Below are 23,788 nucleotides of genomic sequence, written 5' to 3'. Positions count from 1 at the left end.
TTTGACTCTTGTTCATGCAGTCATCTATGTTACATATCAATGTATCAGCTGGGATACCTTTTTACTTCCAATTATCAGTCTCATCAGTTGTCTTACCTAAGAATCCAAAGATCCAACTCTTACTAGAACTAGAAATCTACTTTTAGGAAAGGTTCCTTCTGCCAAGGGCTTTATATTAATATTTATCCTTATTAGCTTCAAATTTCAGAGGGATACCATTTTCTTGATCTAGTCTCCGAATTACCTTAGTTTCCCTATCATCTATTAGCCCCACTAAATATACTAAAGATCAAAATAGGAGTATGGCACAACACATCAGAAAAAAGATAAAGTATCTTTAGTATATGCCAAAGAAGGAAAGTCGCTTTTTTTTTTTTTGAGACAGCATTTCACTCTTTTTACCCAGGCTAGAGTGCAATGGCACGATCTCAGCTCACTGCAACCTCCGCCTACCGTGTTAAAGCAATTCTCCTGCCTCAGCCTCCTAAGTAGCAGGGATTACAGGCACGCGCCACCATGCCCAGCTAATTTTTTGTATTTTTAGTAGAGACAGGGTTTCACCATGTTGACCAGGAGGGTCTCGATCTCTTGACCTCGTGATCCACCCGCCTCAGCCTCCCAAAGTGCTGGTATTATAGGCGTGAGCCACCACACCTGGCCAGAAAGTCGATATTTTTTTTTTTTTTTTTTTTAAGAGACAGGGGTTTCACCATGTTGGCCAGGCTGGTTTTGAACTCCTGACCTCAAGCAATCCATCCGCCTTGGCCTCCCAAAGTGCTGGGATTACAGAAAGTCGCTATTTTAAAAAGGTGGCCGGCAGAAGTTAATGAAATAAATGAAGGTATTATCGGAAATGACCAATTTCCCAAACTGGATAGCTGAAAGTAATCTGGTAGTTTTTCTAGTAAAGACATTTATCAAAACAAGGGACTTTCCAAAAAGAAATAAAAAGTTATTAATTTTACCAAATAGTATTTTGGTGTATAAAAAATCTACATTCCAGTTGGGCACAGTGTATCACGAGGTCAGGAGTTCAAGTCAAGCCTGACCAACATGGTGAAACACCACCTCTACTAAAGATACAAAAAATTAGCCGGGCGTGGTGGCACAAGCCTGTAATCCCAGCTATTCAGGGGGCTGAGGCAGGAGAATTGCTTCAACCCGAGAGGCAGAGGTTGCAGTGAGCCGTTTGTGCCATTGCACTCCGGCCTGGCCAACAGGACAAGAATCTGTCTCAAAAAAAAATCTATTACATTCCATATTGATTTCCACTGGGAAACTCAAATCACGAATATCATTTTAAGGTTAGTAAGATGAGATACCAAAGACTACACAAATGACTGTCACTGCTTAGCCTACATTTCTGAAATGATGTTTGAAACAGTTCATACTGGTGTCCTTGATGAGTCTTTTGGAAAGACTTGGTACCTCCAAGTCAAGAAGCCCCCACATTTTTGTGGAAAGAACCCACAACTTATCAGCACTGAAGATGGGGAAGTGGAAGAGCTGGGGAAAAAAAGACAGCTTACTGAAGAGAGCACAAACATAGTGTCTGGCATGTCACTGACTCAAAAACCTTTGCTGCCATTAATAAGTGAAAGCGTTAAGATTCAGGGGAAAGGAAGGAAGTCCATGTTAACCCAAGAAGTAAGGGTTATGAGCATAAAGGGCATGAAAGCTTTTATATTTAAAAAATCTGGAATAAGAAATAAAGGAAACATTAACATATACATACTTTTCTACAACATACTATGGACACGTATTTTGTAAAGTGCATTGAAAGCAAATTTTTAATGTACCAGAAGACTGTTTCAGAAAATTTGGTTTAAAGGCTAGAAATTCTTTTTGAAAAAGCAGTGCCTATTTTATGACATTTCAATCTTAACCTGCCCAGGTAAGAGGAATGGCTATTGTGAATAGATATTCTCCTTGGATCTGGTGGTACTGTAAGAATATAAGTTAACACTAGCGGAGGCTGAGTGAAGGACATCCATGATATATTTAACTCTCTGTACTGTGTGTGTGTGTATAATTATATTAATTTATATTATATATAATTATATTTGTATTCTATATATATTTATATATAGAATTACATATATATGTATATATCCTTCGTACAGTATCTTAAAGAGGAATCCTTCCCTTTTCCCAAGACCAATAACTGATAAAAATCACTTCTACTCAATATGTTATCTAACATTTATTGTAATACTCTAGTAAAAACTTCATTAAGAGAAGTATAACTATTTTGTGAGGTGGACTGAAAGGCCAGTAGATGAAGAATAAATTAAGTAATTACTGAAGTAAATCTAAGTGACTTTTAAACAATATACGTTTCAGTGTCTGAGTTTAAGAATATCCTTAGCAAATTTAGAATAACTTAATATATTAAACATCTGCAAGTCTCCACCAAGGCAGTATTCAAACTCAAAACAAATAAAAGAAACTTAGTATTTCCTAAGTAGACTGGCATACCATATTAAAACATTAACAAGATAAAAATCTATTTCAGCTTGAAATTTCTCCTGTTTTCACCTCTTATATTTCAAATGTCTGTCTATGACCACAGAGATGTTTTTAAAGAGTTTGCTTATAAAGTAGTAACTGTCAAATTCCTAGGAACTTGCCTCATTCTTAAGGAGTCTGTTGCATGGGGGAAAAGGCTAATGTCTCCTCAATTATCTGAATGTAAGACTCAAAAGTGGGCACTGTTTTGGTAGATTTATTTCCTAACTAATGTTAATAAGGGCAGAATAATAAAGAAGAAAATTAGATTTGAAAGACTAATACCTATGAAAACATTTCATCTTTGGAAAGCACTATATTAACAGCAATGTATCATCTAGAGATAAATCTGAAATTTCATACTTCAATCATACAGGGACAGGTTATACATAGCAAGCATTTTTTTAAATGCACAATTAACCTGTCAGTAAACATTAAAGCCAAATGATTCAAAAAAGCTCTAAAGTAGCTGCTGCTTCAAGCTTTTCAGTCCTGACACATGACTTAAAAATGTAATCGTCCAAAAACATTGTCAGGCTCACTAAATTAAGCATTTACTTTTTAAAGTTCCTAACTCATATATACTTTCAGGAGAAAAAACATTTTATTATCACCATATATACCATAAGCCAAGCTATCTCACTTTGGGCAAATTATTAAATATCTTTGTCCTCAATTTCCATCTGGAAAATGAGGATAACAACAGTATCTACCTCATAGGAATACTGTAAGAATTGAGTTAATATATGCAAAGGGCTTAAAAAATGCTTGACACATGGTAAGCACTCACATTTTAGCTTGTTACTTTAAAAATTATTTTCACAAGCTATTGTGGTTTCCATTTTTCCATTAACTTCATTAGAAAATACAACTTATCAATTATATTCTGAACTGTGGCTGTATTTCTAAGAATAAAACCTATTTCCCTAAGAAAAATTAGATAGTATAAATGCCTCATTATGCAGTGATGTTTTAAACTATGTATTTGATAATAACAGCAATGCCGCACATAGAATCTAAGGAGTCAAATGTTTCTAGATCCAATTTATAATATTTTTTGAATTTGGGAACACAATATATTTGATTAGAAAAGTTTCCAGGAAAAACATAAATGAACACTAGACATGGATTAGGGAACACTGGAAAGTTTCACATATTCTCCAGGTCAATTCAAACTTCCTAGTTACTAAGAATATATTCTGATAGCAGACCCATTTCTGTGTCAGCTACCACCAGTAAGGCTTCCATAATCAGCATGTGATGAGACATGAAACCAAGTGTGAACAACTTTCAGGTCCCATGAGTAGGCTGACTGTTGAAGCTGTCAGGTTCAATTGCATCATTCCACATTATGCAATGCTCCAAACTGCTCCCTAATTGTTAGGAGCTTAACATATTCAAAACCATTGTTTAGGTTAATGCCAAAATGCCCCACAATTGAGTTTTCGTAAAGTAGTAGGGGGGAACTGAAGTGTAGTTAAACCATCACTGAACACTCATGATCAGACAGCAGGACTGTATAGATTAACCAACCAATTCTAAGTAAGTTTGTTAATTGGTTAATATGTTATCAATACACCTCTTACCTTTCTGGGAAAAAATTAAGTCTCTAGGACAAAGGCAGCTATTGAAATATGTTTGGACCCAGAAAAGACCTTAATTCACAGATGAACCTATAATGGCTAAAATTTATTTATCTATGTTAGCATGAAATTACATGCGTTTTAACAGAAATTGTTCATACTAGTTCCAATACAGGGAGTTTTTCTGTATGATTTCTTTTCTCACTGGTAATCAGGCTGAAATTAATAACTATTAATTCTAAAGTACTTTATGGTGTGCATTTGAACTTCATAAAGTAACTGTATAGCAAATAGAACAGGTACTTAAAGCATCACAAAAATTAAAAGACCTGCCCAAGGTTATACTAGTGAATAGCAAAACTCTGGAACACAGAACTTTGCTGACTCAAATTTCTGTTCTTTTGTATAATATCACACAAATGGTTTTACAATGAGATACCTCTTAACATAAGAAGTACATAATTGGGAAATTCATTTTACAGTAACAATTAGTAATAAGAGAGCAGGATAAGGAATCAGGCTGTCTCAATTCCAAACTTAAGCGATGTTCACTATAAATGAGCCTTTTCATCATCTGATAACAAGAGATGTTACCAAGGTTATAAAAACTGATTTTGCTCAGAAAGGTAATTTCCTTAAAATTATAAGCCATTATGATATTATTTAAATCAGATGAAACTTACATCTAATTAAATATAAACAGAAATATCCCCCCAAAAGTCAGTTGAATCTGCCTGAAACTAAACCATTTTCTCAAATAGATATCCGAAAAGAAATCGGAGACTACGTCTAAGACGACTTCCCTAACATAATAAACACACACATACATAATAATATTGGAAAACAAAATATTAAGATGAAAGTGTCACAGAAATCTGTAAAACTCTAGTCACTAAACAGTATTTTAAAAATACTAAAATATGGCCAGGCATGATGGCTCACGCCTGCAATCCCAGCACTTTGGGAGGCCTAGATAGGCAGATCAACTGAAGTCAGGAGTTTGAGACCAGCATGGCCAACATGGCAAAACTTGGTCTCTACCAAAAGTATAAAAATTAGTCAGTCATAATGGTGTGTGCCTGTAGTCCCAGGTACTCTGGAGACTGAGGCAGGAGAATCACTCGAACCTGGTGAGGGCGGGGTTTTACAGTGAGCTTTGGCAACAGAGTGAGATTCCAGGGGAAAAAAAACACACACCACGAAATAACTGCATTTACTAAACATCACATAAATAAACCTTGGAAGTTTATTTTACTTTAAACGATGTTTCAGTCTACATCATTTTGTATAACAGTAACATGGGATAGGATAAGAAACCATGATTATCACCTGAAGATTATATCCAAAAGCAAAACTCAGCAAGTAGGATATAACAGAATGCAATTATGTTTCATTGCATTAAGTCTTAAGTTCTTCTACTAAAGAAATCATCCTTCAAACAAAAGCATCTGCATTCTCCCAAAGATAAAACTGCACTGACTGTAGAACTAGACAAGGTAGGATTTTAAAGGTGAAATGAAAAATTAATGACACTCCTACAGAAACTAATTTATGCCTCTACTCCTGATCCAACAAGGACAGAACACATCATTAACAGTCACATGGACAGGAGTTAAGAAACTACTCTATTACTAATATACTAGTGTGTAGTAAAGTAGGCTTCTTATCAATTATTTGTGAAAGAATGATTACTCTAAAACAAGTCTATTGACGGGAAAAAAAAAAAAAAGAATATAACACTTAAGAATAACAAATAGAGGCCAGGCATGGTGGCTCACACCTATAACCAACACTTTGGGAAGCCAAAGGCGGGCAGATCACCTGAAGTCAAGAGACCAGCCTGACCAACATGGTGAAACCCTGTCTCTATCAAAAATACAACAATTAGCCAGGTATGGTGGTGGGCACCTGTAATCCCAGCTACTGGGGAGGCTGAGGCAGGGGAATTGCTTGAACCCAGGAGGTGGAGGTTGCGAGATCGCGCCACTGCACTCCAGCCTGGTGACAGAGCAAGAGTCCATCTCCAAAAATAATAATAAAAAAGATATAAAATAGGTTTATCTAACAGTTTTTTATCCCCAAACTTGTCTCCTTTTCCCCCCAATTAAAAGCACAAGTCAAGTTATTCTGTTTTTAACTTCTGCTAGCCCTTCCCAATCTTATCTCCTTGACCACTTTCCAGAGAACAATTCTTAAGATAGTGAATAAGCCAAAGCAGAGGTCTGTTTACTTTACATGTGTATCACAAAGAGCAAAAATGACCTCTGGATTTTATCCTGCTGGCACCAATCCAATCACTAAAACCTACTACTTTTGTTAAGGGCATGGGAGAACAAAACATTCTAGTTTAATATTTCCATCATCTATCAATAGTATTAAAGTTTTTGCTTGCAATTGTGATGGTTTGCTTAATAATTCTGGCAAGACTTCTAGAATTACACTTTTTTTTTTGAGACAGAGTCTTGCTCTATTGCCCAGGCTGATGCAGTGGCACGATCTTGGCTCATTGCAACCTCTGCCTCCTGCATTCAAGCACTTCTCCTGCCTTAGCCTCCCAAGTAGCTAGAACTACAGTGCGCCACCATGCCCAGCTAAGTTTTCAATTTTTTAGTAGAGACAGGGTTTCACCATGTTGGTCAGGCTGGTCTCAAACTCCTGACCTCAGCTGATTCACCTGCCTCAGCCTCCCAAAGTGCTGGGATTACAGGCATGAGCCACCCTGCCCAGCCTACAATTACATTGTAAATATTGGAAATTTTTATTTGCCTATTGATCTTACTATATTGCTCTCAAATCAACTACTTAGAGCAACCCTAAATAAAACATAAGGCTGTGACTATCTAACACAATAAATGTATGATTTGAAAACTAACAGGGTCTATATGAGAGTTAAACAGAAATACACTTTGTCATTTTGAAAAAAAGGATTCACTTGCTAAGTGCATCCCCAATTGATAGGACCGTTAAGGGTCCTATCAATTCCACTTAAATATTTCTGTATCCTTTCCTTTGCATACTGCCTAGAAATTTTCACATTCAAAACCATTGCTATTGTGTCTCAGGCAGCTAAACTGAAGTAGTTCTGTACTCAGTCTAACTGAGAGGTCAACGTGCCTCAGTTGCCTGGAGACTGATGGTTGCTACAGCAGCACCAGATAAGCCAGGCTAAATAAGCTTCAGCTTGAAGACAGAAAGCATTTACCGCTGAACAGAAAAAATAGATGCAGGTATCTCAGTACATAGCATGTAAATCTAACTGGATGATCACATTTGTAAGAGACCTGTCTTTCTGAAACATGGAGAGGGGATAAATAGTAAAGATTTTAATTGAACTGAATCCTGGATTACTTACAACTATGTCGTCTTTGTTCTTCAGCTGAGTCACGTGTTAAGTGGAATTTTCCCTCTAGCTATAATTTCTCTTCACTACTACTTCCCTGATGCCAAACCCCTGGCTCACAACCATGATGAATGAGAAGAAATGAGGATTTTTGCTTAATTCAGCCAGGAATTAACCAGAGAGTAATTAAACAGACTTTTATAAAGAGAGAAAAGAAAAATGCACATTGAAAATGTTCATGTGAGACTTTGTCCAAGGATATAAAACTATCAACAGCATATGGTTACACTTAATTAAAGGAGATAAAACCATTTTTAAGAATCATTCTTTCATTTATCCTTTCACCCTCTCTAACCCCAAACCCGTTATGGCTACCTCACTCTTATAGTGAAATGAACTACAGAAAAACTCTGCTAAAGTAATCAAATTCCTCTAACCCAAGTTGAGAGGTTCACCAAATAGTTGACTTTCATCTTCAAAGATGATACTACTAATCATGCCATTGATTTTCTGTGTGGAATTGTCTGAGGTTGATTCCAATACATAATTTTAACAGCAACTGCTTGCACTGTGCCATTCACACACGCATCAAAAATAACCTAATGCTGTGCTTTCCAGAAAAGTGTATACCTATCCTAATGACCCACGTAATAGAAATTATGCACGCATCCATAATGCTTAAGTTGACAGCAACTTACGAACAACTACTTTAACTAGTTATTCATTATTAGACATTTGTCCCTGTGACCATTTTCTTGACCGTTAAAAGACTACTAGCGCTGTGGAAAAAATGAAAATAAAATTGTAAATAATTCCAAATAAATAAAAATATACTTTGGAAATCTTAAATGATTGTCTTTGGGGAAGAGAGTATAATGTGAAGGGAGGGAGGTTACATCATTCTCCCTGCACTGTCCTATTTATAAAACTCAAGATTACAATTTCCTTATTTGACTCTTACTTTTAAAACATCCTGGCCAGGCGCGGTAGCTCACACCTGTAAGCCTAACACTTTGGGAGGACAAGGTGGATAGATTACCTGACGAGGTCAGGGGTTGAAGATCAGCCTGGCCAACAGAGCAAAACCCTGTTTCTACTAAAAATACAAAAATAAGCCAGGCGTGGTGGTGTGTGCTGATAATCTCAGCTAGTTGGGAAGTTGAGGTAGGAGAATTGCTTGAACCCAGGAGGTGGAGTGCACTGCAGTGAGCAGAGATGATGTCATTGCATTCCAGCCTGGGCAACAGAGCAAGACTGTCTCAAAAAAAAATTTAATCCTATAGACTAGGTCACCTATCAAACTATAAATCTAAAGTCAGGTGAAAGAAAGGGGTACACAAATGGGAAAAGCTATATATTCATCACTATTTACAATATTTACAAATACTGTTCTCTCCCACTAGGAGGAAAAATGTGTAGTGCCTGAAGCAATCATTCAGTCTTTAACCTATATTCTCCTACACAGGTTTTTAAAACTTTACAAAGATTTCATATATTATTTGTGTAAATTTTTAAATTATGAAAGGAATTTTAAAAATTATTAAGAGTCCAAAACTGAATCATACTTTGTGAGTCCCACTTTTTAAAAGAAAGAATAAAAGATCCCCTGAAATTACATTTTGCATAATTCAGACAAAATTTAAAACCCAGAAATTAAAAAGAATTAGTTGGTGCCCATACACTCATCCATCCTCTCTCATGAATACCATGTAAAAATACTTATCATTTTCACTAACACATTAATACAAATTCAGATATTTCATACATTCCTATAGAAGACCCTATTTTATTTGTTTCTCCTCTAATGAAACTCATTTGAAAATGAGCAACCCACCTACTACCTGTCACATCATAGTGTAACAAATTACCTGAGTTGTGGCAACAGCAGGGGCTGCAGATGACACTGCTGAGGGAGAGAGCGCTCCCACTTGTTGCAAATGCCCAGAAGACTGTTGAGGTAAGTGAGAGCTGGAGACAGGAGTACTAGATCCTGAGCCAGATACCACATTTGGAAATGATACTGCTACATCATTGCTGTTATAAATACCTGCAAGAAAACAAATTTTATTTAGGTACTTTATAACTTAGCAGTCAGATTTGTCACAGACACACAATATTAATCAGTAAACTTGCATTTCCTCCTGAATTCCCTCCCCCAATTATAAATTTTATTGTTGGTGTTTAAAAAATATTGTGCTAGTAACTAAATGAATAAACACTGACTTTTCATAAAGTGGTTTTCTAAAAGAACCTACAGCATTTTTATTTAGCAAAAAAGTTCTCTGTTAAAAGCAAGGACTAGCAGGAAGAGCTTTGTTAAAAAAAAAAAAAAATGTGAGTTTTAAGAGCTTCTAAGAGCAAGAAAACATTTCTTAGCAGAGGAATGAAGAAATTAGAGTTGCATAAAAATCACCTAATAGGCCTTCCAAAAGGCAAATGCTAAGGCCCTAGAAATCATGAGTGAGAAAGTCTGAGGTAGGAAGAGACCCTGTTCTAGAAAGGCAACAAGGTAAAGATTAAAGTGGAACAGGCCCAGACTTGAAATTCAGAAACCAATAGAGGAGATGATGACCACTGATGGGAGACAGGTGTGGGAATAAAGAATGTAGGTAGATTCTAGAGACATTCCAGAGATAACACAGACAGGACTTTGTGACTGACTGTATAGGGTGGCTGCAAGGGTAGGAGTGGAGGAAGGATTAAGACATGATAAACTGGGTTGTGAGTTGGCAGCTCCATTCACTCCAGAGAACACAGGTGAAAATCATAGGAGACTTGATAAAAACACTTTGAGAAGCACCATGGAGATAAAAGCCAGAAATAAAGTAGGAAATGGAAGCTATTCACTCTAGAAAAGAGGATGGAAATGGAGAGGTGGGGGGAATGAGAATAAGTTAAGAGGAAACGAGTTAATTTTTTTTTAAATAAAAAATCATGCTCATATTCTGATAACAAATAACTCATAGAGAAGGGGAGGCTTTCAGGATAAAGAAATAGGAATATCTATGAACCAGTTGTTCTCAACCAGGTGTGATTTATGCCTGACAAGAGACATTTCACAATATCTAGAGACATTTTTAGTTATCAAGCCTGGAGGGTGCTATTGGCATCCAATGGGTATAGGCCAGGGATGCTACTACACATCTAACAATGCACAGGACAGCCTCCACAACTAAGAAATAACTGGCCCATAGTGCGAATAGTGTGGAGGCCGAGCAACCTTGCTATAAACCAGAGCTCTTGGGAGGGCAAGAGGGAAGAAGAGCCTAAGACCCAGGTATGGAAACAGGAGGAAAGAATGAATCTAAGTGAACTGCAGTCAAAAAAAAACAAAACAAAACAAAAAAACTTTTTTTTTTTTGAGCAATTGTAGCCCTAGAGAACAACAATAATTAGTAATTTATATCAACAATACAATTTACTTTTGTTTTGTTTTGTTTTTCTTTTCTTTTCTTTTTGGAGGCAGAGTCTCGCTTTGTTGTCAGGCTGGAGCGCAGTGGCATGATCTCGGCTCACTGAAACCTCCACCTCTCAGGTTCAAGCAATGCTCCTGCCTCAGCCTCCCAAGAAGCTGGGACTACAGACACACACCACCACACACAGCTAATTTTTTTGTATTTTTAGTAGAGATGGGGGTCTCACTATGTTGACCACGATGGTCTCAATCTCCTGACCTCGTGATCTACCTGACTCAGCCTCCCAAAGTGCTGGGATTATAGGTGTGACCCACCACACCTGGCCACAATTAACTTTGCTCTAAAGAACATCAACATAACCTGGACAACGAAGGGAGATCCTGTCTCTCCAAAAAATAAAAATTAGCCACACATCTGTAGTCCCAGCTACCTTGGGACTGAGATGTGAGGATCACTTGAGCCTGAAAGTTCGATGCTGTAGTGAGCCATGCCATGACTGCACCACTGCACTCCAACCTAGGCAACAGAGCAAGACTCTGTCTTTAAAATCAATAAATAATAATTACTGACTTATAATAAATAAAAGCACCTATAATCTTATTCAGACAAGGAAAACAAAACAATTGAGACATTTTAAAAGGCCTTACAGTATAATTAAGGCTTCTGGATCTTTTTTATATCTACAATTTCTCCAGAAAAACAATATATTCATTTAGCCAATGCATTCATTCTGCAAACGTCAGAGAATTAATTATTTGCCAGGCATTATTCTAAGCCCTGGAGATAACAAGCCATTCAAGATAGGTAGTCTCTACCTTTGAAAAGTTGAGTAGATAAAAAGGCATTACAAACGGTTGTGAAGAGTACTATAACAGAGACATCCTCGGGGGAACAGGGGCACAGAAAAAGAGGAATCTAAACCAGACCTGGGGTGAGAAAAGTGGTAAGCCAAAAAACTTACTAGAAGAGATGTTGTTACTTTTCTTTCTTTCTTTCTTTCTTTTTTTTAAAGATGGAGTTTCACCATATTGGTCAGGCTGGTCTCGAACTCCTGACCTCAGGTGATCTGCCCACCTCAGCCTCCCAAAGTGCTAGGATTACAGGCATGAGCTACCACGCCCGGCTGAGATGTTGTTGCTTTTCAAGCTAATTTCTTTTCTATCTTTTTAAACATTTTTTTCCTGAGACAGAATCTTACTCTGTAACCTGCATTAGAGTGCAGTGGTACAATCATAGCTCACTGCAGCCTTGACCTCCTGGGCTAAAGCAAACCTCCTGCCTCAGCTTCCCAAGGAGCTGGGACCACAGGCAAATGATATCACACCTGGCTGGCTTTTTTTTTTTTTTTTTTTTTTTTTTGGTAGAGATGGGGTATCACTATGCTGACAGGCTGGTTTCAAATTCTTGAGCTCAAGTGGGTCCTCTCACCTCAGCCTCCCAAAGTGCTGGCATTACATGCATGAGCCACCAACCCCAGCCTCAAGCGAATTTCTTTTTTGAGACAGAGTCTCGCTCTGTTGCCCAAGCTGGAATGCAGTGGCGCAATCTTTGCTCACCATAACCTCTGCCTCCTGGGTTCAAGCGATTCTCCTGCCTCAGCCTCCCCAGTAGCTGTGATTACAAGCATGCGTCATTACACTCGGCTAATTTTTGTATTTTCAGTGGAGACAAGAGTTTCACAACATAGACCAGGCTGATCTTGAACTCCTGACCTCAGGTGATCTGCCCACCTCAGCTTCCCAAAGTGATGGTATTACAGGCATCAGCCACTGCACCTGGCCTATCAAGCTAATTTCTAAAGGCACTGCAGAACAGAGGTGAAGGACAGTTTGAGGAAGAAACATGCAGCAGAGACAGGGTAAATTCTAAGGACTTGATGACTAATTAGACCTGAAAATTCTATTAGATTAATAGAACTTTGTGACTAATTAGACCTGAAAAATAAAAATGAGATAAAAGTCATCAATAACTCTTAAGCATCAGTAAGTATAAGTGATAGCATTCAATTTAACAGGATCAGCAACTGAAAGCACAGTTTGGTTCCTATACACAAGTAACTGTGCTAGCATTAATAACTTAATGAGGAAAACATTACTCCCATTTCACAAATGAGCAAACGAAAGGTTAAAGAAATAAAGTAACTTGCTTGGTAAGCTAGTAGGTGGTGAAATCAGAATTCAAACTCACAGCTGTCCTATAAATGAAAGCACTTCCTAATACAAGTTAGAAGTTCAGGGTCATGGTCTTAGAGATGTCTGTGGACTGGGAACTCCTATATATAGAACACAATGGTATAAGCCTAAAACTCAGCAGAAAATTCAGATCTGAAGACATAAATCTAGGAGTGAGAAGCATAGTAAGTTACAGTAAGTAAACTTGCAAACTAAAAATACTATTGGTCTGCACTTGGTTGAAATTTTAACTAGTTGCTCCTATTTATTATAGAAATACAGAAATTTCCCATTAAAAACTCAATGTCTAATATCTATCTGCCAACACTGGATACTGTAGTACAAAAGAGCAACAATCTGGCCAGAGTGCTGAACATGGCAGTCTTTAATCCATCAGTGTCTCATCAGCCCTTACCATGTTACACATTTATGTTACCTATGAGGCCCCCTAAGTATCTGATTTACAACTCTCAATATGAACACAACAGACAAGGTCAAAGAACAAAAATGGGATCACTCAGGGAAAGTCTCAGTATGATCAAGAGAAGAGGAACACAGACAGAACCCTGGAGAACATTACCAATTAAAGGGTAAACAAACAAAAATAGACAACAAAGGACAAACTTAGAAAACTAAGAGAATCTTATAAACAGCTCTAAGAATTTCAAAGGAATGGCTGGGTGTGGTGGTTCACACCTATAATCCTAGCACTTTGGGAGCCCAAAGTGAGTAGATCCCTTGGATCCCAGGACCAGCCTGGGAAACACAGTAAAATCCCATCTCTACCAAAAATACAAAATTAGCTGGGCATTGTGCCAAGCATGGTGGTATGTGCCTGTAGTTCCAGCTACTTGGGAGGCTAAGGTGGGAGAATTGTTTGAGACTGAGAGGTTGAGGCTACAGTGAGCCAAGACTGTGCCACTGTACTCCAGCCTCAAATTTAAAAAAGAAAAAGAAACAAGTTTGGCTAAGGACAGGAAAGAAACAGTATGTTAATAAGTGATTATTTATAAACCTTATATTCCAAATAACACATAGCAGAGAAAAACATACACATTTTTAAAGGTTGTTACTCCATAGATAATTCAACAAATATTGAGTCTCTATTGAACTCAGTGTTTTCAAAGTATCTCAGAAGATAAAATGCAGCTGGATGTGGTGGCTCACACCTGTATTCCCAGCACTTTGGGTGGGCAAGGTGGGTGCATCACCTGAGGTCAGGAGTTTGAGACCAGCCTGGCCAATATGGCAAAACCCACTAAAGACACAAAACTTAGCCAGGTGTGGTGGTTCATGCCAGTAGTCCCAGCTACTTGGGAGGCTGAGGCAGGAGAATCACTTGAGAAGCAGAGGTTATAGTGAGCCAAGATCACGCCACTGCACTCCAGACTGGGAGACAGAATAAGACTCCATCTAAAAAAAAAGAAAGAAGATAAAATGCTGATTATCTAGTTATTTTGGGGATGAAAAGTGTACCAAACAGGGAATATCCAACTTCTAAAACAAGAAGACAAAAGTCACCTGGAGGCAGCATGCTGAAATTGAAACAGCACAAGGTTTTGACTTAGATAAAACTGGGTTCAAATGCTGGATCTGTCACCTACATGATCTGAATCAAACTACTTAACCCTTCTGAGCCTCTATATTATTCTTATCTATAAAACAAAGTTAAGAGCTATCTTAAAGACTTTTTTGTCAGATTTTGGCCTGGTGCAGTGGCTTACGCCTATAATCCCAGCACTTTGGGAGGCTGAGATGGGTGGATCACCTGAGGTCAAAAGTTTGAGACCAGCCTGGCCAATATGATGAAACCTTGTCTCAACTAAAAAATAAATAAAAAGTAAAGTAAAAAAATATAAATAAATAAAAAGATTTTTTGTGAGATTTTGAGAGTATCCATATAAAAAGGTGTAGCAATGCCTACCATGGAGTAAATTTCAATAAATGGTAGCTACAGCCATTGTGGTGTCAATGCTTTCATTAAAAATGTGTCTGTAAGTCAGGAAAGAATACTGTTGTAACCACCAGGTCCTCTAATGTCTCTACTACACTTTGAAAGCTGTAATTACCATCACAACATACAGTAAAACATCTTGGAAGAATAAAACTGAGAAGCAAAATCGTGGTGATTAAGGACCTTCAATCTCAAAACTTAAATTGTTTTTATATTACATCAACGTATACTTACACAGGAAATTACGCAGCTGAATGTGCAATCCAGTAATTATACTTTCAAACAATATCTGGTACTCAGTTTACTGATATAAAAAACAACAGAGCAAAATGTTCCTTTCTTATCAAGGCAGGAAAGCTTAAAATTCTAAATCTTTCTGTGAAAATGAAAATAATAGATTTCCTTCAACTTCCTTGCTCCTCAGGTAGGAATGGTACAGCATCCACCTTAAATTCTTCTGTATCTTCTTTCTATTTAACTTCACTCTATTTCCATCTTACATAAGACATATGCTGTTTTTAAACTAAAATCAAGGTGACATTCACTGGATTAAACACAGCTAAATGCTATAATGCATGAGCTCCAGGAAAATATCCTGAAATTCATCTGTTCGGGATAGGGAGTAGAAACAAAGACGCAGAATAATACAGAGGGTGGCAATGACATACTGATTCCTTCTTTTCCTTCCTTTTCTTCCCTTCCTTCCTTTCATCAAACAAATATTCAGTAGGTGTGAGAAATCAGGCTAGGCACTGGGATAATGTAGGGAGCAAGACAGAGAATATTTTAGCTCTCTGGGAATTTACAATTTAAGGAAGAAGGCAAACATTAAAACAAATACATGAATATAAATTCCAACAATACAATAATGGATGAGAAAAAGGCACCACCAGAGTGAAATACTAGGAAGCAAGAAAGACCTGTCTAAAGAAATATTTAATCCAAGGCTTAAGAGTCAGGTAGGTGTTAACCAGACAAAGAATAAGACAGAAAAACTTGTTCAAAAGTCCCTGAAATATTGAAGGAATATAGCTAAAGCCTAGTGGAGAGACTGGTAAAAGATAAAGTTAGAGAGGAGAAGGAACATCTCATAAGGCCTTGTGAGCCACGTACAGGTGTTCAGAATTTATGCTAAGATCAAAAGGAAGATGCCAAAGGCAGATTGTGTAACTCACATTTTAAAAAGATCATCCCTCTGACTCCTATGTAGCAAAGGGACTAATGGGGATGAACAGAAACAATTATTTTTTAGGAAGCTATTTCACAAGTTGGATTAAAAATTATGTCCCTCCAGACGAAGATGGCGGTAGTACTGAACATAGACAGTGTACCTAGAAGTTAGAATCATCTAAACTTGATGACAAATTAGATTTGGTAGCAGGGTAGAAAAAAGTATTATGAATGAATCGTGGGTTTCTGGCTAGTTATTAAAAGTACCCTTACTGAGGTGGTTAAAAACTGCAATAGGAGATATGGAAGTTTTCTTAAATGCCAGCCTAGGACCACGTGTTGAGGCTTTCCAACATTTCAAGGATGGGTCCTTTTCATGAGTTCATACAGAAAACTGACACTGAAGAGATAAGAAGAAAACCCTGACTGGTGTCACTGAAGCAAAGAGAGCCTGAAGAAGGAGCTGCTGCTCTTTCTTCTCAAATGCTGCTGAGAAGTCTTAAGACAGGCTAAAAATGCTCACTAGATGTGAGAAGATGGAGACAAATGATGTCAGGAGAAGAATATAGTCTGAGTAGAAGACAAAATAATACTGTTAAGACTTAAGTTTTTATTAGTTAAGCCAATGCAATTACAAAAGATTGATAAGTAAGACAAAAGTATACCTGTCTGGTGACAGAAATAATAATGGTCACCAACCAGAGTTCCTATTTCCCACTTTCAAACTGCCTAGAGGTCAAATAAGTACCCATCCAGTGGCTTATTCAGCAAAAAATCATGAATGGGATAGTCTTGAGGAGTATTTAACCAAGTAAGTAATTAAGCCTGCAACTTATCTCTAACCCACACCCTGACAGACTGAATTATTTATTCTTTTCTAGAAGTTAATATGGTGTGAAAATAGTTTAAAATCCAAATCCTGCTCCCTCATGCAAAAAACTTAACCTCACACAACCTCATATACCTCATCTCTAAAGTGAGAATGGTACCAATGATTCATAGGGCTAGGGAAAGGATTAGCTTACATATGCAAAGCATATACTAATATTGTCCCCAGGCCCCCTGATGGTATGTGCAGGCATCAGTCATGGTAGACGGTATACTGTCTATCACATAGTAAACATCTGATGAACAGCGCCCATTATGATTTCAACAGGATTGAGAGAGGGGTTTCAAGATGGCTGACTAGAGGAATTTTGTACTTGCCTCCTCCACTAAGAACCAAAATAGTAGATAACCACAATTTGAATAGATTATCCAAGAGAAAACACTGGAATTCAAGAGAAAACTAACAAGCAATACCCAAAACAAAGAAGGAAAGGGAAGCAAGGCAGCCTGCTTGGCCAGGATCAGATATGAGCCAGGAGAGGCTCCCTAATGCAGGAAAAGGACAGGTTAGAGACCCTCAGCTATCAATGCTCCCACATGGACTTCTGCAATCCTAGCCATAGGAGAGCCCCTAGGATCCTTGCAGGCTCTGAAATGAATACAGGGAGCTATGAGAAGACTGTGTACAGCATAGCCACAGGGAGGACGCTTGTGCTATATCCCATACATGTTTTAAGACCTAAACAACTACAGCAAGGCACCATCTTACAGTTGCCCTCAACCAACTATGCACTGTCCTGGGGTCCAGCAGTGCTAGGATTGGGGCCAAGAGATACATCAGCTGCCACTCCCAGGGTGGAGGCATGAATGAGCTAAGCATGGGCTATTGCACACAAGGCTGAGATGTGGGATACCACTGCTAGGGCTCATGCATGAGGGTTCCCCATCTGCTGGCCTACACTTGCGTCCACTAACATGGCCCTGGGTTCTCCAGTGGCAGGGCAGCAGTGTGACCAATGCTGCCCCTATGACCTGAGCATTCTGCTAGGGACGTGGGGATCACCCTGCCCCTGCCTACCATCACTGGTGCCTGCACAGACCATCAGGGAGCCTGAGGACAAGCCCAGCAACCCAGCTTTGCCCCACCCTCATCCCATGTCAGAGCAGACAAGTCTGGAGTACAGGGGATTGCCCAGCCCAATCTGACATCACAGCACCTGAACACTTGTCCTGGGGATCAGAGGTTAAGCCTATTCACCCTGCTGCTACTGCCACAGCTGGCACCTATCTGCATGTATCATCTGTGAGTCTGGAGACTGGTCTGCCCAGCCCACTGTAGCCACCACCAATACAAATGCACTCTTCCTGGGATCCAGAGGGTTGTCCCACCACAGCCACTGTCGACACACACCACAATGGCTGGCCACAGACGTGAGAACTCTCCAACCTGCAAAGCCAGCTGCTGCCACTACTGGCATCAGAGGAAGAACGGGCCTCTACCTGGAGACACAAGAATCAGCCTACCTGGACCCACTAGCACCATTACCAGCATATGCCACACTGGGCCCAAGGTTAGGCATGCTTGTTCCACCACTGAGGTGCAAAGGCGGGTCTACTTGGCATCCTAATCCCCAGCAAAACCTCACCACTGCCTGAACTAATAATTGCACCCTAAACCACTGAAAAAAGTCATAGACACCACTGATACTATTTAAGCCAAATAAATCATCCAGAGATTACATGACTGCACACATCCAAAATCAAAACTACAGTTCCCTACCCAACCAACACCATAGATATATCTTCAGGAAAAACTTCTCAGGAAAGCAAATTCAAAAAGTTGGGAGAAGCTATTATCACATCAGATGCACAGATCTCAACATACATAGGAAACATTAAAAAGCAAAGCAAAAAAAAAAAAAAAAAGGACACTTCCAAAGGGCACACAATAATTTCACAGCAAGAGATACCATTAAAAACAGTTTTACAAAATACTGGGAAAAAATTCAAAATTTTAATACTAAAGAAGCTGTGTGAGATACAAAATAATTCTGAAAATACAAAGAAATCGGAATGGTTATTCAGGACATAAATAATAAATTAACCAAAGATAGATAGATAGATAGATAGATAATTTTAAAAAACAAAACAGAGACAGAGGTGGGACGTGGTGTCTCACACCTGTAATCCCAGCACTTTAGGAAACCAATGCAAGCAGATCACTTGACTCCAGCAGTGCAAGACCAGGCTGGTCAATATGGCAAAACCTCGTCTCTACTAAAAACACAAAAATTAGCCAGGTGTTGTGGTACTATGCCTGTAATCACAGCTACTAAGGAGGCTGAAGCAGGAGAATAACTTGAACCTAGGAGGCAGAGGCTACAGTGAGCCGAGGTCACTTTAGCCTGGGTGACAAAGCAACATTCCATCAAAAAAAAAAAAAAAAATCCATCGAATGAAATCCAAAATGTATTCAGAAGCTTCAACAACAGACTAGATCAAGCAGAAGAAATTCGTAACTTGAAGCCAGTCTTTTGAAATAACCCAGTCAAGATAAAGCGAACAAATATTCCAATAATATGGAAAACCAATTCAACAAAATATAGATTAAAACTTGCCAGGTCTAGCAAGAGATATAGACATCCAGATATAGGAGGCTCTGAGATCCCTAGAAACAATGTAAAAAGGTCTTCTGTACAGGACATTTTACTCAAATTGTTTAAAGACAAAGACGAAAAAACTCTAAAAACAAGAGAAAGGCATCCAATCACCTATAAAGGAACCCCCATCAAACTAACAGATTTCTCAGCAAAACCTTACAGCCAAGAGACAGAGGATGGTATATTCAAAAGTTCTGAAAGAAAAAATCTTCCAGCCAAGGATATTATATCCAGCAAAATCATCCTTCATAAATGAAGGAGAAATAAAGTCTTCTCCATACAAGCAAAAGCTGCGGAAATTCATCACCATTAGACCACCATACACAAAATGCTCAAGGGAGTTCTAAACCTGGAAGCAAAAGGATAACATTTGCCACCATGAAAACATACGGAACTACAAAACTCACTCTGAGGTAAAGCACATATACAAGGGAAGAAGAGAAAGGACTCACAGTACCACTACAGAAAACCACAAAACCATAATGACAAAAAATAAGAAAGAATATACAAAAACAACCAGAAAACAATTAACAATATGAAAAAAACAAAACTTCACATATCAATAATGACCTTACATATAAATGGATTACAAGATATCAATTGGGTGAATGAATTAAAAAACAAGATCCACCTACTTACTACATACTTCACCAGTAAGAATGCACACAAATGGAAAGTAAAGGTATGAAAAAAGATATTTTATGCAAAGGGAAACCAAAGGAAGTAAACAGGAGTAGCTGTACTTACATCAGACAAAAGAGGCTTTAAGAAAAAAAAAACTGTAAAAAAGATAAGGTTATTATATAACGACAAAGGGATAAATCCAGCAAGAGGATATAACAATTCTAAATATATATACACCAAACACCAGAAAACTCAGATTCAGAAAGCAAGTACTACTAAACCTAGAAAGAAGGATAAACTCTATTACAATAATAGTGGAAGACTTCTACACCCCACTCTCAACATGAGATAGATCACTGGCACAAAAAATCAAAATATAAACACTGGATTCCAACTAGATTTTAGAACAAATGGACCTAACAGACATTTACGAAACATTCTATCCAACAACTGCTCTCATCAGCACATGGAACATTCCCCAGGATAGACCACATGTCAGGCCACAAAACAAATCTTTTAAAATCAAAATCATATCAAGTATCTTCTTAATTCACAATGAAAATAAGATTAAAAATCAGCACAAAGAAGAACTTAGAAACTATACAAATATATGAAAATTAAGTAACATGGCCAGGCCCAGTGCTCATGCCTATAACCCCAGTACTTTGGGAGGCAAGGCAGGTGGATTGCCTGAGGTCAGGAGTTCAAGACCAAGCTGGCTGACATGGTGAAACTCATTTCTATTAAGAATACAAAAAAATTAGCCAGGCATGGTGGTGCATACCTATAGTCCCAGCTACTTGGGAGGTTGAGGCAGGAGAATCACTTGAATCTGGGAGGTGGAGTTTGCAGTGAGCAAAGATAACACTACTGTACTCCAGCCTGGGTGACAGAGCAAGACTCCACCTTAAAAAAAAAAAAATTAAATAACACAATCCACTATCATGCCAATGAGAAATTAACATGGAAATTAAAAGAATTTCTTAAAACAGAAATGGAAATACAACATGCCAAATCCTATGGGATACGGCAAAAACAGCATTAAGAAGTTTATAGCAGTAAACATCTACATCAAAAAAGTTGTAAGACTGTGAATAAACAATCTAATGATGCACCTCAAGGAACTAGAAAAAAACAAACCCAAAATTAGCAGAAAATATAATGAAGATTAGACAAAAATAGAGACCACCCTCCCCCCTCCCCCCTCCCCCCCAAAAAAATCAGTGAAATGAAAAACTGGTTCTTCGAAAAGGTAAACGAAACTGATAAACTGCTAGCTATTTTAGGCAAAAAAAGCTAATACCCAAATCAGCAAAATCAAAATTGAAAAAAGAGACACTACAACTGATACCACAGAAATACAAAAGACAGCAGAGAATATTATGAATGCTGACAAATGGGAAAATCTAGAGAAAATGAATAAATCCCAAAAAAACATACAACCTACCAAGACTGAATCAGGTTAAATTGAAAGCCTGAAAAGAACAACAACGAGTAACAAGACTGAATCAGTAGTAAAATGTCTCCCAACCAAATAAAAAGCCCAGGACTGGATAGATTCAATGCTGAATTCTACCAAATGTATAAAAAGGAAGAAATACCAGTCTTCCTCAAACTATCCCAAAAATTCAAGAAAAGTGAATTCTCCCTAACTCATTCTACAAGGCCCTGACCAGACAAGGATACAACAACAAAAAAGGAAACTACAGACCAATATCCCTAATAAACATAGATGCAAAAATCCCGGACAAAATGCTAGCAAACCAAATTCAACAAGACATCAAAAGGTAATACACCATGATCCAGTGGGATTTACACTTGGAATCCAAGGATGGTTTAACATAATATACATCACATCAACAGAATGAAGGACAAAACCCAAATGATCATCTCATAGATGCAGAAAAAGCATCTAATAAAATTCAACATTGCTTCATATTAAAAACTCTCAACAAACTAGGCACACAAGGACCATTCTACAAAATAATAAAGGCCATATGACAAACTCACAACTAACATTATACTGACCTAAAACAATGCAGGAATGCCCACCTTCACAACTCTTATTCAACATAATGACAACAATTCTAACCAGTGCAATCTGGCAACAGAAATAAATAACAGGCATCCAAGTTGACCTCCAAATGGAAGTCAAATTCTCTACTTTGCAGATGACATGATCATCTCACATACAGAAAAACCTAAATACTCCACCAAAAGACTATAGGAACTGATAAACAAATTCAGTAAATTTGGAGGATACAAAATTAACATATAAAAACCAGTGTTGTTTCTATACATCAATAACTAAACAGCCAAAAAAGAAATCAAGGCAGCAATACTATTTATAATAGTGTTTAAAAACAAAACAAAACAAACAAAAAAACCAACAATACATTGAACCAAGGAGATGAAAGATCTTTATAAGGAAAATTACAAAACACTGATGAAAGAAACTGAAAAAGACATACACAAATTTAAAGACATCCCATGTTCACAGATTGGAAGAGTTAGTATCATTAAAATGACCACACTGCCAAAATCAATCTACAGATGCAATGCAGTCCCTATCAAAATAACATCATCATTTTTCATAGAAATAGAAAAAACAATTCTAACATTTGTATGAAGCCAAGAAAGAGCCAGAATACCTGTAGTAATCGTCAGCAAAAAGAACAAAGCTGGAGTCATTACACTATCTCACTTCAAAATATATTACAAGGCTATAGTAATCAAAACATCATGGTATTGGTATAAAAACATATACCAATGAAACAATAGAAAACTCAGTAATAAACCCACTTTTTTGTAGCCAACTGATTTTTGACAACAGCACCAAGTACATACACTGGGGAAACGATATCCTCTTCAATAAATGGTGCTGGGAAAAAATTGGAAATCCATACGCAAAAAATGGAACTGTACACCATTTCTCACCATACACAAAAGTCAACCCAAGATGGATTACAGACTTAAACCTAAGACCTGAAAGTATAAAACTACTCGAAGAAAACATAGGGAAAACACTTCAGGACATTGGTCTAAGCAAAGATTTTATGGCTAAAACATCAAAATCAGAAATAGACAAAATGGGACTATATTAAACTAAAATGCTTCTGCACAGCAAAAGACATAATCAACAGAGGAATGAGACAAATCAAATAGGAGAAAATATCTGCAAAGTAGTCAACTGACAACAGACTAACATCCAGAATACACAAGGAAATCAAACAACTCTACAGTTAAAAAACAAAAAATGATCCCATTAACAAGTGGACAAAAGACATGAACAGATATTTCTCCAAAGATGACACAAATGCTGGGCAAGGTGGCTCATGTCTGTAATCCCAGCACTTTCAGAAGCTGAAGCGGGTGGATCAACTTAGGAAGGGAATATGAGATCAGCATGGCCAACAATGTGAAACCCTGTCTCTATTAAAAATACAAAAATTAGCCAGGCATGGTGGTGCGTGCCTGTAATCCCAGCTACTAGGGAGGCTGAGGCAGGAGGATTGCTTGAACCTGGGAGGTGGA

The 23,788-nt window shown here is 37.8% G+C and overlaps 1 protein-coding gene across 50 annotated transcripts in view; it reads right to left on the bottom strand.

Moving 5' to 3' along the window:
• The window catches only part of MLLT10 (MLLT10 histone lysine methyltransferase DOT1L cofactor), a 245,921-nt gene that overhangs the window by 20,519 nt on the left and 201,614 nt on the right, over positions 1-23,788 (bottom strand). For all 50 annotated transcript variants that reach the window (XR_013519574.1, XR_004745526.3, XR_013519576.1 and 47 more), the window contains one exon: positions 9,300-9,478. Coding sequence is in view for 40 of the 50 variants with exons in the window: in XM_035306915.3 (XP_035162806.1) it covers positions 9,300-9,478 (179 nt within the window). In the remaining 10 variants the exon portion in view is untranslated. The remainder of the gene's footprint in view (positions 1-9,299; positions 9,479-23,788) is intronic.

The sequence above is a fragment of the Callithrix jacchus genome, chromosome 7 (genome assembly GCF_049354715.1).
Source record: "Callithrix jacchus isolate 240 chromosome 7, calJac240_pri, whole genome shotgun sequence".
In the NCBI taxonomy this organism is placed as follows: Eukaryota; Metazoa; Chordata; class Mammalia; order Primates; family Cebidae; genus Callithrix; species Callithrix jacchus.
The sequence above is the reverse complement of the archived record's forward strand: the minus strand, read 5'-3'. Positions and strand labels throughout refer to the sequence as shown.